The 14228-nt window shown below is 50.7% G+C and overlaps 1 protein-coding gene across 1 annotated transcript; it reads left to right on the forward strand.

Annotated features, from left to right (window-relative positions):
- The first annotated feature begins 900 nt into the window (after positions 1 to 900).
- LOC125320295 (serine/threonine-protein kinase PAK 3-like) lies at positions 901 to 10645 on the forward strand. The gene is made up of 11 exons (XM_048292430.1): positions 901 to 1074; positions 1499 to 1657; positions 1982 to 2150; positions 4199 to 4262; positions 4952 to 5000; positions 5770 to 5882; positions 6548 to 6665; positions 7483 to 7582; positions 8026 to 8222; positions 9867 to 10004; positions 10441 to 10645. The coding sequence occupies exons 1-11, from the start codon at positions 901 to 903 to the stop codon at positions 10567 to 10569; spliced, it is 1410 nt and encodes a 469-aa protein (XP_048148387.1). The 3' UTR covers positions 10570 to 10645.
- The last annotated feature ends 3583 nt before the right edge of the window (positions 10646 to 14228 follow it).

A 14228-nucleotide genomic window follows, 5' to 3' on the forward strand; every position in this document is an offset into this window, starting at 1 on the left:
GAGCCAGGGGTGCGGGTCCACAGTAGCTGAACGTGAGCCAGCGTGTGCCCAGGTGGCCAGGAAGGCCAAGGGCATGCTGGCCTGTGTCAGCAATAGTGGGGCAGCAGGAGCAGGGCAGTGACCGTCCCCCTGTGCTGAGCACGGGTGAGGGCGCAGCTCGAGTGCTGGGTCCAGTTGTGGGCCCCTGTGAAGAAGAAAGACCTTGAGGGGCTGCAGCGTGTGCAGAGAAGGGCAAGGGAGCTGGGGAAGGGTGTGGAGCCCAAGTGCCATGAGGAGGTGCTGAGGCAGCTTTAGGCTGGAGAAAGGGAGGCTCCTGCGGCACCTTCAAGCAGACTTCCCTAAATGCCTACATGACAGTGCTCGCCACAAGTGCCCTTGCATCCCCTGCCAAGCATCCCCTCCGTGCACGCAAGGGCTTTAGGCACTGCAGCAGGTGACACTTTTGTCTTTTGGTCTCTTGGTTTGTAGTTTGCTAGGAGGAGAAGCCCTGTTTATTTTCTCTTTCTCCAGCAAGCCAAGGTGCTTTTGCTCAACCTTTCCTGCCCTTTTCCAGCCATAGGAGAGATTGCGATGCAGTTTTAGGTTTCCGTGTGTGCAGCAGCAATAGCAAAGGCATGGCTGTGTAATAGCTGCTTTTGCATTTGAGAGCTGTTGAAGAACTAAAGCCCAGCTTTGCAGAGAGAAGGTTGCTTGCTGAGAGTAGGCAGGGTGCAATATCTAATTCAGAGCAATATGCAGTAGTGTTGAATTAGGCCATTTTACTTTAGTTGGAGGCACTTGGAATCCCATTGCTATCCAAGGCTATGATTTCTCCTTAGTAGAGTTTGTTGTAGAGCTTAATAGAGGATCAGGAGTGATCTACAAGACCAGGTAAGTGTAAGAGCTGAAACCACTCCACTTATGAAACATCCTCTCTCTTCTTCTTTACGGAACATCGACAAACAACTGCAGGCAGAGCTGCAGGAAACTGAGGCTAGGATCAAGGCAAGGGAGAAGAGGCTGGATGAAGGAATGCAAATCATCCAAGAGGCAATTAATCTTCTACTCCAAAAGCAAGGGGCTCTAGAAAAGCGAGTGAGTGAAACAGAGATAGCCGCTGCAATCACCAAACTGGTGCTTTCTGCCCTTCCTACCTTTCCTCTGCAGAGCAGCAGGCGAGCTGGGTGATGTCTCTGAGTGTCATCCTGCTGTGGTCTCTATCACAGCCTCTCTGAAGGACACGTCCTGGGCTGCTGAATCTCAGCTGCTGCCCTGGACAGTGCGACTAGTCCTTTGGCCTGTTGGCCAGCAGTCATCCAAATGGATTCCTGCTGGCCTGTTCCTGCTCTCCTTGTTTCTTGAGGTGTTTTTGCAGGTCAACTTGGTGACCCTGATGGATCTTGAAACAAGCTGTCTGTATCCCTTGTGAACCTGTTCTTTCCCTTTCCTCACAGTCTGTGACCCACAGCTGACAGGGATAAGCTGTAGCGTCTGACTGCTTTGTTGTGTTTGACTTGAGGTGGAAGTGTGGACATCTCACCTGGCAGCCTGCAAAGACTTCCAGCAAGTGATTGGCCACAAAGAGCCCCAAGGCTGGCGTGGGGCACAGGAACTGTCCCTGCTGCAGCTTGAGCCCGTCCTGAAGATGGTGGAAGAAAGGGGGACTCAATGGGAGCAGGTAGAACATTAGAACAAGGAGGTGCAAGTGTGTCCATAGCCCTTGGAGGGGGAAAAGAGTGCTTGGGAGGAAGTGGAATAGTCATTGCGGCAGTCGTCCTTCAGAAACTCCATGAAAATGGAACATGAATCTGGCCATGAACTCAAGTAAAATAGGCCTTTGGTTTTGACCCATCCGGTTTGAGAAGTGGACATCCAAAAAAATCCATTTTAAGAGCCCTGCATGTGGCTGAAAGCAGCTTCCTATGGGCCTGCACTTGAAATGTGATCCCAGGGCAATCTCTGCCAGCCACACTTTCTGACACAAACTCATTTCTTGTCTCAGATCTCCACAGGCTCTCTCATGGAACCTGCTCCAGCAGCAGCAGCATTGTCTAAAGGAGCCTTTGCAGCCCAGCCTGAGAAGTGGAGCCAGGGCAGTTTGCTCAGCTCCAACACTGACACAGCTTCTTCCCATCAACAGGAGATGGAAGATTACTTCCTGGAGCTACTGAGTATGTCTTGTGTATTTCTTGTGTGAGGGACAGTGTATTGTGGGCCTGTGTCAGCATAGCTGTGCCAAATGTTCCTCCGCAGTTTGGTGTCACAGGGACATTCAGGACTCCTCGCAGGAAGTGCTGTGCTTCGAGGCAGCGAGGGAGTGCTCTGGGTGTTCCTGCTGCCTCTGAGCACAGCTCAGACTGCCTTGGGTTTGCCTGAGCTTCCCTCTCTGCTGAAGGCAGAAGCAGGGACTGTTCCTGGATCAGTAGAAGGCTGTGACCTAGCAAATGATCTAGGCAAGTCCTCTGTGCTAGTGGCCAAACTGAACAGAATATTTGGCTTCCTAAATTCTCCTAATTCCTAAAGACTCCTGATTTCTCAGCATTCATCAGAGCAAAAGATCTTCACAGAAATGGTTTGGTTTTTGGGTTTTGTCTTTTGGTGGGTTTGTAAGGATTTTGGTTGGTGGGGGGTTTTTTTTGTTTTGTTTTTTTTGTTTGGTTTGGGCTTTTTTTTTTTTTTTTGTGAAGTTGGTTTTTCTCCATCCTGAAGGAGCTCTTCTGCCTCATGTGTCTTATTGGTGTAATTTTTATGACTGTTACTATTACCACTACTACATCTACAGTTGGTTTTTATGACAATGCAAATTTTTGCCAATGACCACTTCTTTGAAAAAACATCAAGTGACAGCACAAATTGAGAGCAAGAGGTGTTTTCCACATGTCCCCAAAGAAAAAGCAGATACTTTTATAACAATCCCTATTTAATATCCTAGTTTTATGCTTATAAGGATGTGTCCAAGAGACACATCGATGTGGTGTGGTCAGGTAAAACTGCACTGCCCTCAGGAGTGAGCCACCAGCCCATCCACTGTCTATCCCTCAGATCCGTGGCACTTTTTCATTCCTGATTCCCAATCATTCCCATGACTGTTAGAATGCTGCCCGTTGGGCCAACCCCTGCACAGCTCACTCTCTAGGAAAACACATGAAGCCCTTTGTGATTCTGCAGCACAACCCATTTAATCTGCTTCCTGCCCGTAACAGCTGCCAGTGCTGGGCTCTCAAGTAAGACCTGGTGGGGCTGAGAACAGAGCCCAGTTGACTCTGTGTCTACCATCACCTGTTGGGACAAAAAGGGCATTGATGTGCACCTCGGTGTGTCTGATCTCAAAGCCAATCCTCTTGTGTCCTGAAAGGGGGCAAGAGCTTGTAACGGGGCTCGGCCTGGCTGTGGCTTCTGGCCAGTGCTTGTCAGTGCTCATCCTTGGCCCTTCCCAGCCTTGCTGTGGTACCTGCCCTGCCCCTGACGGCCGGTGCGACTGCAGAGCTGGAGCCTTCCTTAGCTGAGAGAGTCCTGCTGCTGCCCGGCCGCTGCAGCGCGGAGCTGCCGGGAGGCAGCAGCCCCTCGTCTGGGCCGGCTTCTGCATCGCACGGCCTGGACTCACGAGAGGCTCAGCATCTCCTCGGGGCAGCTGTCCGTGCCACGCCGGCGCCTGAGGAGCACTGCTGTCCTTGCTGCCCACGGCCGCTGTGCCGAGCTGGGAAGACGGGGACGCGTGCGGAGCTGAGAGGGCGAGTCCGATGCGAGCGACTGATCCGCGCAGTCAGGGTGAAGACAAGCAGTGTGGTTCTTCACATGGGGCACGGGCATCTTTGAACTCAGCCTGCCCATAAAGGCTGAGCATCCTGATGCTGAAAGCCCCGTTGGTATTGGTCACAACGTGAGCTGCTCTGGTTTACAAAGAGAAAGGCATTCTTCTGGCAAACTGCGAAAGGTGGAGAAGATGCCCTCCTCTCCTGGGAATGCATCTCTCTGGGCTTTGTTTCCTCTCAAGAGATCTCTTCAGAGGACTGTAGAATATCAGTCTCAGTGCTGGCCATCTGTGCTGCAGAGCTGCCTGGCTTGTTGCTGTTGCTGTTGTGGTTCTTGTCGCTGTTGTTGTTGTTACCCAGATGACCACAAAAGGCTCAGAGCCCCAGACAATGGGGCTGCCTTTTGTATCTCCTGGAAGGTGGCATCTCTGCTTTAAAGTGAGCATCTTACACTTTGTTTCCCTCAGGCAAAATGGTGAGCATGGAAAATCCGGTGACGAAATACACTGAACTGGAAAATATCGGCAGTGGGTGAGTCCAACCACAGTTTCTTCTACAAAACCATGGGCCGGGTGTTCTGCTGGTGGAACATCTACCAAGTGTGAAGTCAGGCAAGCTGCAAACATGTTGAGACACTGGGGTTAGATTGGCCCATCTCTCAGTGCTGGGCAGAATTTGTACGTGTGGTCAGAAGGCATTGTCAAAGACATCTCCATGCTGCCACAGTCTTGCCTGCAGCAAGGAACAGGAGCTGGAAGATCTCCTGTCTCTCAAGTGTGGGACAGCTGTGTGTTAATTTCCTTAGCATTTTTGTATGTCTCAAAATCATACGGCCACACTAATGAAAGAGAATCTTGCTTGCCTGAAAGAGCAGCCTACCCCCCGGTAGCTGTCAGATAACAGTTCTCAGGAACAGTTCTTTCCAAGAGTTTGCTGAAGGAAATACTCGGTGCTCAGGATTAGAACCACACAGTTTAGAAACTGAAACTCAAGATGAAAGAATAAGCTCTCTTTTTGAGCTGAGGCACTAAAGCCCAAAGCTTCAGGAACAGGCCCAGTGCCCATGCACTTGAGAGGAAAAATGCATCATGTGCCCTCTGGCAGACCCCTCATGCCTCCTGCAGGTTTTAGGCACTTACAGCAGAGATCTCCTGTCTGGGCTGGCTTTCACTCCAAGATCTAAACAGCTTCTCCTTTCTTTGCTGCTGTTTTATTTCTAGGGGTTTTGGAGAAGTTTGTAGAGCACTCGACAATGCCACAGGAGGAGAGGTAAATGTCAACAGTCCCTGCAGATTCTGCAGCTCTTGAAGGCTTTCCCGCTCTGGTGTGAGTTGTGGCTGGAGCTTTGGGTCACCGGGACAGCTGTGCTGCAAAGGCACAAGAAGCACAGACTGGTGCCAGCCTGCAAAATACATTTGGGACAGTGTTTGTCCTTCTCAGCTGCCAGAAGGAAGGCAAGGAGAGCAGTGGTTCCTTTTGGAGAAGGAAGTGCTCACTCGCTCTCAGTGGCTAAAACAAAGGTGGTGCCTTAGAGCATCTCACTGCTTTTTTGTGGCTACAGCTTCAGAGTCCTGAATTCTCATTTCTGGCTGCCAGCAAATACGTCTGAATCTTCCTGGTAGTTCCTTAGCAACCTGCAGTGCTGCACTTGGGAACTGCACGTAGGGAGGGGTCTGCAAGGTGTCCCTAAAAGCCCTAAGCCCTGCTTATAGCCCAGGATCTGTATCCATAGAGTAGCAAGGCTTGGATTACTTCTGTGCACTCAGCAGAGAGTGTGGGCAGAGCTTTGTGGGTGATAGTTGAGACACCATTGTTACCAAGTGGACAAGGCAAAACGTCAGTGGCCATGTGTCCTGTTTCTGGCCTCAAGGGAGCGGAGACATGGGCTGTTGGAATGTCAGTTCCTAATTACTCCAGTGTCTAATCACAAGGCACTTCGGCACAGCTTGGCTGTGTCATTCCAAAATCACTCGCTCCATGTGCGTTGTGGTCTCGTGCCACCAACTTCTCAAGGTACTGATTGTCATTGTCATTTTAGGTGGCCATAAAGAAAATTAATCTCCAAGGACTGCGGAGAAAGGAAGTAACTGTCAATGAACTCATGGTCATGAAGATGAATAGGAATCCCAACCTGGTCAACTATTTAGACAGGTGAGTGGTCGTGGTCTTATCCCATGAATGTTTGTTTACCTACTGCAAGCATGAGAGGTCAAAAACCCGCTTTGGTCCGTGGCAGAAAATAGAGCCATTAATTATTGACCAATCATTATTTCTCTACTCATCTCCAGTGGATGGGAAGAGAGTGCATTTTGTCTGCATTAGTCTTCCCTGGCACACATAGTTGGAAAATTCTTCAAAAGCCTTGACCAGCGCTATCTTACTAAGTCAATACCCTCGAAGTTCACTGCCACCACGTTGTCTTGGGGCTTGGTTTTTCTCAAGAGTCTTAAATGCTGATGAATCATCCAAGAGAGGATTTCCCTTGGACTGCAGCCCCTCTTTTCCATTGCTGTGCATGCCAGGAAGACTAGGTGCTTTTTTTCCATAAACACCATGTGTGACAGCTTTTTACCTGGGCTGTTAGTAAACTGCATTTTTCACTTGCTGGCCATCTAAGACATCTCCTTTTTCACAGCTGTGCCTTTCTCCTTGACACAGCACAGACTGCAATCACTGCACAGCCTAGAGGGAACATCTATTCCTTTGAGTCTGTCCTCGTTTCAAAGGGACCTGGAAACAAGAATCAGTCGTTGTCTTTTCCAAACAGTAGCCTAGCCATGCACGTTCATCTCCATGGCCTCATTTCCTTCTTTCAGCTACCTTGTGGATGATGAACTCTGGCTGGTGATGGAGTACATGGATGGAGGCACTCTGAGTGATGCCATCGATGAGATGTACATATCTGAATATGAGATGGCAGCCATCAGTCGGGAGGTCAGGAATCCCACCTGTGCTTCCGAGGGCTTGGGCAGGATTGTCTGGGAAACAGGGGCGGAGAACTGGAGTGGTTCCATGTGCCAAACTTTGCATCTGTGTGGCTGCTATGCTATGGGGAAGCAGGTGAACTGTGTGGCAGTGTGCCTGCCCTCACTGTGCTCTGTTCTTGTACTCTTATCTCCTGCTGTTGCATTCTCACTCTGTCTCTTGTATTTGTATTTGCCGTTCTCCACCTTGCCTCTCTGAATGTTTGCCTGGAGCCTGTCTTCACTGCATTCCTTGCCTGTAAAAGCAAAGGTGCTGGTGGCAGAATTTGAAACTAATGCTAAAAGAGACTCATTTCTCAGAGTCCTCAGCTGAAAAGGATAGCAGTGCACCCAAAATGCTGTTTGCTTCTGAAAGGTGACTCATGTGATACTTCCAAGTCTGTGCTGAGGCCAGCAATAAAACCTTTGCCATGCAGCCTCCCACCCAAAAGTGACCCACTTCACAGCAAAGGGAGGGACTCTTTCTTTCTTGGCAAACCCTTGTTTGTCCTCTGGATGAAGAAAGCACATCCACTGCAGCAGCAGTCATTCTGGCTGGCTTGCAGAGGACAGTCTAGAACAGCAATTCCCGTTGGCTCTCTCAAAAGCTGACGTGCCTTCCCTTAGAAAGGTAGTGTTGGAGCAGCAAGCTCTTCCTCTCAATGGCACTGTGTTCTGCCATTACACTCCATTCCCCTGGAAAGGGAATATTTTAGAGCTGTTTCCTTTCTTGTGTGCTCAAATCACACCACTAATTTTTATCCTCCTGTCTCTGTTTTCTCTCTCAGTGCCTGCAAGGACTGGATTTTCTTCACTCAAACTATGTCATCCATCGAGACGTGAAGAGCTGCAACATCCTTCTGAGAACTGACGGCTCTGTCAAGCTGGGTTGGTATATTCTTGGCCAGGCACAGCGTTCCGGGGATGTGGGGTTTGGGGCTGCTTTTGAGTGACTGCCACTTCCCCCAAAGTGGTGCTGGTGGCAGTGCAGGGACCCCTGCAGCGAGCCGAAGGCACAGTTGCAACGTGCACAGAGGTGTGGCGAGGAAAAAGCAGTCCAGAGTGGCACTGGTTTGGGTCTGTGTGTGTCCCTTCCAGAGGGAGGGAGCTACAATCTAAAGGTTCCAGGGAATAAAAGCCACTTCTGGGGGCAGCATTAAAAAATGTGGGGATTTTTGGAAGCAGACACTTCCATATTTCCTTGGCTAAAGTCCTGAGGAAACAGAGCAGGGATGGATTTCCAGGAGATTCAACAATGCATTCGCAGACTTACAGTGGGGAGTTCTTTCGCTTGGTTTCCTAATTGTACAGAACTTTTTTGTTCCCCTCAGCTGATTTTGGCATCTCTGCTCAGCTCACCCCTGAGCAGAATCGAAGGAGCTCAGTGGTCGGCACGTCTTGGTGGATGGCGCCTGAGGTTGTGAAAGGTCAACCATATGGCCCCAAAGTGGACATATGGTCTCTTGGAATTGTGGGAATCGAAATGGTGGAACGACAAGTTCCTCACTGCAATGAAAGTCCTGCCTCGGTAAGGAGCAAATACTCACTGATCCCTCTGTCTTTTTCACCTATCCTGTGTTCTGTCCTCCATCAGACAAAATCCCATTGCCATCTGCTGGCACTGCTTCCACCAAGGTCCCCTTCTAAAAATGGCCCTGCAGTACATCAGCATCTGCTGTAGTTTTGGTTGCATCAGTGGGGGAACTCAGGCCTCACCTGAGTGCAAACACTCTCCATTCTCAGGCAACACTTTCCTTTGGGTTTTAAGTTGTTCCAGCTCGTCTGTCTGTGTAGATGTCTCTAATAACACGAAACACACATCTCAGAGCTGGTGTTACATTTCCAGAAAAGAAGGAAAGAAACCCAAACCAACAAAGTCTCTAAAGCAGTGGTTTTCTAGAGAAGAACTGCACTCCCTGTACAGTTTCTTGTCACTTGCCTAAAACCTGGGCATGAGGGTGTAAAGGCCACATAGTATCTTCTGCTTCTTGTGCAGTGTTGCTGAAACACTTAGTGACCATATTTCTGTCATAGCCCAAGCCACGTTCTCCACGTGACCAAGCTGCAGCCTGGTGACATGGAGAGCCTGCCAAAACCTCCCATTTTTTACCTGGCACTTTCTGGGATGGGCACATCATTAATGTATTGACTTGAGTATCCAGAAGAGCAGAGGGTTACCATAGGGATGGCATTTCTCCTTCTTCTGATTTGACCACGAAAAGTTATTCGTTTGCCACATCGGAGAAGCTGGAACTTGCAGACTGCTGCGAGACAGAGCTGCAGGTGGCTCCTGTGTGCCCAAACAGGCATTTTCATCCCAGTATGTTTCTGCATGCATCTTAACGTGTCTGTGTCGAATGCGAGGTTCCAAATGTTTCTTTCCTTACCTGAGCAATAACTCCCTTTTATATAATAACACTTGAAAACAGAGCAAAGTCCCTCTTCCAAACTGCCTGTCAAGCTGGTGTGAATCTTCAGAGAAGCAAAACGTGCTTTTGCTGATGTAGTTGCCCCTAACTAGGTCAGCCAATCAAATCAGCTGCCAAGGCAAGATCCACTGGATGCTGGAAAAGCTGCAGCTGCTTTGGGGTTTGGGTTTTTTGTTGGTATAAGAAAGTCATCTCTGCCTCTCTGCCAGGGCAGAAATTGCCACTGCAGAGTTGAGCTTAAACAATGGGCTCTGGGAGAGCATTTACAGACTTGAAACTGATGCCTGGAGTGGCTACCTAAAAACAGAGACTAGACAAGAATAAGAGAATAAAAATAGGTATTTATTTGAACGGCCTTCAAAGATACACCCTGGGCAGTCAAAAGGCTACATCCAAGATGGAGCCTGGGTCATGAGTTCTTCACAGTTTTGTAAGTTTGGTCCATTTCCGTATCAGGGTTAATTCTCCAATTTGACCCCAGTTAATGATGTAATTACCCCAAGTTTGCCCCTCTTCAGAGGCTTTCAGTTTACACATTTTGGGCCCTGGGACAATCGAAGTGTCCTTGGAGAGCAAACCTAGAGAGGCTTTGTTATGTCTAACTAGCACGAGAGAACAGTAGCTAACAGGCCACACGAAACTTCAGAGCTACACACTAGGCAGTACAGGACTTGAAAAAGAGAAAAGTTAAAACCTAAGGCATCAAAAGAAGCAGGTGAAGTCTTGTGTTTCCTTTTCTCCAGGCTAAACTCCTGATAGCCACAGGAGGGACCCCACAGCTGCAGCAGCCCAAGCTATTCTCGGCTTTGCTGCGTCACTTCCTGAGCTGCTGCCTGCAGAAAAACGAGGAGCGGCGCTGGTCTGCCAAGGAGCTCCTGCAGGTAAAATGCAAAGGGGCTGCAGGTCAAACAGTGTCCGAGGATGGGCTCCTCCTCCACTGGAGCCCAAGGCATCAGATGAGCCCCCTTCCTCCTCATCTCCACTTCTGGTGCTTTTCAAATGAAAATGGCGAGGAATCCTGGGCTGGGCTGGCAGGGACCTGTAAAGGCCATCTGATCCATGTGGCCTGCAATGAGCAGGGATATCTTGAAAGAGATCAGGTTGCTCAGAGCCCCTTCCCACCTGACCTGGAATGTTTCCAGGGATGGGACACTTACCAGTTCTCAGGACAACCTGTGCCACTGTTGCAACACACACCTTAGACCTACTCGGAGTAAATCCCCTTTTCTTTTAAAAATATTACCCCTGCCTTTGAAGCACTGAGCTTGGAAAGCCATGGCTCATTTTTCTTGGCTGGCTTTTTTTTCCTTTGGGCAGCATCCATTTGTAACATCAGCCAAGCCTGTGTCCATCCTGCTGCCACTGATCCAGTCAGTGAAGAAGTGGAAGGAGGAGGAGAAAAGATGGCAGTGGCAATCCATCCATTCAGGACTATTTTCTTCATGACCAGTTTAGATTAGGATTGTAGAGTACAATTGTACTCTACATGGATGGCAAATAAATAAAGTTTCTGGAACCCCAACTCATCTGTAAGATTCCTTATTTCTCACCTTGTGATTAAGCTCAAGATTTCCTTCTGAATTGTCCGTTGTTCCTTAAAGGTGGAAAGTGACACTTATGACTTCTTTGGTATGGTTTATAAGTGGGGCAGGCTCTTCTTCATTCATCCTCTCCAAACCACACTGCCTTTGGAATACGGCACACTGGCCGTTTTTTGTCCAGCAATTGTGCTTGTAGTTGAGGCAGAAAGGGCAATGGCATTTGCAGGCAAAACCAGAGGAGGAGTGGTGCAGCCAAGACATCCTGTGCAGATGCAGGCGTTCAGCTGTGACTCGAGAGCATTGGGGTTCCTGCCACTTGGATTTGTATCCCTGAGTGCAATCTCTGGCTGGAGGAGAGTCTTGCTCAGCTGAGAAAGCAGAAAGGTCAGCGAGGGTGCTCTGAAAGGTCTCGTCTGATGCAGAGCTGTCAGCGACCGTGAGGTGAGAGTGGCCCAGCCTTGCCCGGGCCGGAGCCCCAGCAGAGCCCTGGCAGAGCCCAGAGCAGCCTGAGGCTCGGCAGAGGCCGGCTGGCAGGAGGCCCTTGTAGCTGCAAGAGGCAGCAGCGTGGCGCTGGGTGCCTCTTCCTGGGAGCGGGCAAATCCTCCCGTCTCAGAGCCAAAGCGGCAGCTGGCTGCTCCCGAGGGAAGCGTAGCCGTGCTGGGCCCAGCGCAGACTGGTGCCATTGGCCGTCTGGAGGCGGCCCAGGAGGAGAGAAAGGCAAAAGGCAGCCGAGGGCTGGTGCCCCGGCTGAGGATTGCTGCTCTTCTGCCGGCTGCCCTGTAACTCCTGGGAAAGGTAAGCAGTGTGTGCAGCAGCCTGGGCACAGCGGGAGGGAGCCGGGCTGCTCCGCAGGCTCCAGCACAGGGCAGCGTCCTTCAGGCACGGCAGTTCTGCCAGGGGAACCGAGGCCAGCGGGAGGCAGCGACAGCTCCTCAGGTCAGATCTGCAGGGGCCAGTGCCTCACACAGCTCTGGGAGGAAGCACCTGCAATCCTGGAGTTCTGCACTGAGTCAGAGCAAAGGTGTGAAATGCAGAGCGTTCTGCAGAAATATTCAGGGCCACCAGGCCAGCCTGCTTTGTGCTCTCCGGTGCACAGCAAGCACGGCACCATGCAGCTCTGAGTTGCTGGCAGAGAGGGAATTGGGGATGTTCCTGAGGCTTGTGCGTGAGTAGTGAGCTGATTTAGAAGGGAGCAGAATAAATTCAATTGGCAATCTATGTTTTCTTTATTCCTTTCTGAAAGACAGACGCACTGTGTCTTCATTTAGCAAAAACACAGCCTTTTTTTACTGTATTTTAGGACAACAACTTAGGCAAGACCTTCAAAACAGCAACTGAAGCAACTCCCATGCAGTGAGCAAAAAAATCCAACCCTCCACATCTTTCTGCTGTAGATCTTGATGTTTTGGTCCTGCAAAGGTCTTGCAAAGGGCTAAGCAGCCTTTAAGGTGTGAAGAGCCTTCTTGTCTTGCCAGCAGGCATGAAGGTTGCTTGGGCTGTTCTGGAATCAGGCCATGAGCTTGTTTGCCTTTGACTTCTCGTTTTGTTGCAACCCCTCTGTGGCAAACGTCCGTAACCCTGTGAGCTTACCGAGCCTTGCTCACTCTGCCCGTCTGTATTGGTTTTGCTCAGCCTGGTTTTTGGTAGCAGGAGGGCCACAGAGGCGGCTCCTGGTAGAAGCTCCTGGAAGTTTCCACCATGTTCAGCAGAGCCAATCTCTGATGGCTCCGAAAGATAGACATGCTGCTGGCCAAAACTGGGCCAATGACAGAGGCGGGTAAAACCTCTGTGATAACATACTTAAGAAGAAAATCAAAACAAAGTCATGGTGGTTTTGCTTCTAGTAAGAGAAGAGAATGAAGTGAGAACATGTGAGGAAAAACAACATGGCAACACCAGGGTCAGTGAAGAAGGAGGGGCAGGAGGTGTTCCAGGTGCTGGAGCCGAGGTTCCTCTGCAGGCCGTGATGAAGACCATGGTGAAGCAGCTGTGCCCTTGCAGCCCATGGGTCCATGGAGGATGTAGAGATCCACCCACAGCCCGTGGGGGAGGTGCCCGTGCTGGAGCAGGTGGATGCCTGGAGGGGGCTGTGATCCAGTGGGAGACCCGGTGCAGAGAGGGGCCCTGGCTTCCAGGCTGGAGCAGCCTGTCCTTGAAGGACTGCACCCTGTGGAAGAGTGACCCACGCTGCAGCAGTTTTGGGAGGACTGCTGCTCATGAGAGTGGACCCACGTCGGAGAGGTTCGTGGAGAACTGTCTCCCATGGGAGAGACCCCACAGCCTCACAGGGGAAGGACTCCTCTCCCGGAGTAGAAGAAAATCGTGGTGATGAACTGACCAAACCCCCGTGCCCTGTCTCCCTGCGCTGTCCGGGGGAAGGAGGGAGGGGCTGGGGGGCAAAGGTGTTTAAAGGGCTTATTTTACTTCTCATGATCTTCCTCTGATTCTGTTACCAATAAATTCACTTTGTAACTTTAAGTGAAGCCTGTTTTGCCCTTGAAGTGTTTCTCCTGGTCCTTATCTCACTCATGAAGAGTTCATTCATTTTTTTTTCCTTCCACAAGAAAAGAAAGGGCTTCTGCATTCTGCGGCTCGCAGAGCGGGAGCCGAGAAAGCACCCTGCTTGCTTGTTCAGCCGTTTTTTGGTGGTTTTGCCCTCCAGAGAGTTGAACTTTGTTTTTCCAGGAATTTCGGATTTTTTCCCTTTTTCTGATGGACTGCTTCAATATCAGAACACATTGGGAGGACTTTCCACCGAGCACAGAGGGCCTGGTCCTGGGCCAAGTCCCAGCTCCGAGGAAGAGGGAGACCAAAGGGAAGACTCTAACATTTCCCAGGTTTTTCTCTACAGCGAGAGATTTTATTATTTAGCAGTATTATCCTTTTGCCCTGTGTTTGTTAGAGAAATAGTTTTTTCTTTCACTTTCCTTCGAGGAAAAAGTTTCTTTTTTTTTCCCAAACCTGGTGGGAGAGGGGTGGTTTATAACCAGCCTTCTCTCAGAGGATATATTTCTAAATTTGGCCAAAGTGGCACAAAATTTAGTGGCAGCTGTGGCAGGGGAGGGTGAGCGAGTGACCCTCATGGGTGCCGGCGTCAGGTCAGTGTCAAACCACGATGGAAGCCTCTTCTGCTGGAAAGGGAACATGTTTGCAATGGTGTAGTGATCCCCAAGTCCATACAATACTGCACCAAAGGATTAGACTCTTCAGTGCCTTCTTACTGATCCTTCCTCCCCTCCCCTCCCCTCCCCTCCCTGGGTCCTTCCCTCTCTTTCAAGCCCTCCCCCTTCTCTCGGGCTCTCCCCCCTCTCTCAGCATCTCCCCCTTCTCCCCGGTCACTCCTCCCTCTCCCAGGGCTCTCCCAGCATCTCGCCCCTCTCCCAGTCACTCCTCCCTCTCCCAGGTCTCTCTCCCCTCTCCTGGGATGTCCGACCGTTCCTGGACCCCCTCCGGCCCCTCGCAGCCCGTCCCCCGCCGCCTCGCCCGGGCCGTGCCGGGGCCGCGCTCGGAGCCCGGCGGGGTCGGGCCGGGGCCGCCGGGGCCGCGTCAGCTCCGCCCCGCGGA

The sequence above is a fragment of the Corvus hawaiiensis genome, chromosome Z (genome assembly GCF_020740725.1).
Source record: "Corvus hawaiiensis isolate bCorHaw1 chromosome Z, bCorHaw1.pri.cur, whole genome shotgun sequence".
NCBI classification, from domain to species: Eukaryota; Metazoa; Chordata; class Aves; order Passeriformes; family Corvidae; genus Corvus; species Corvus hawaiiensis.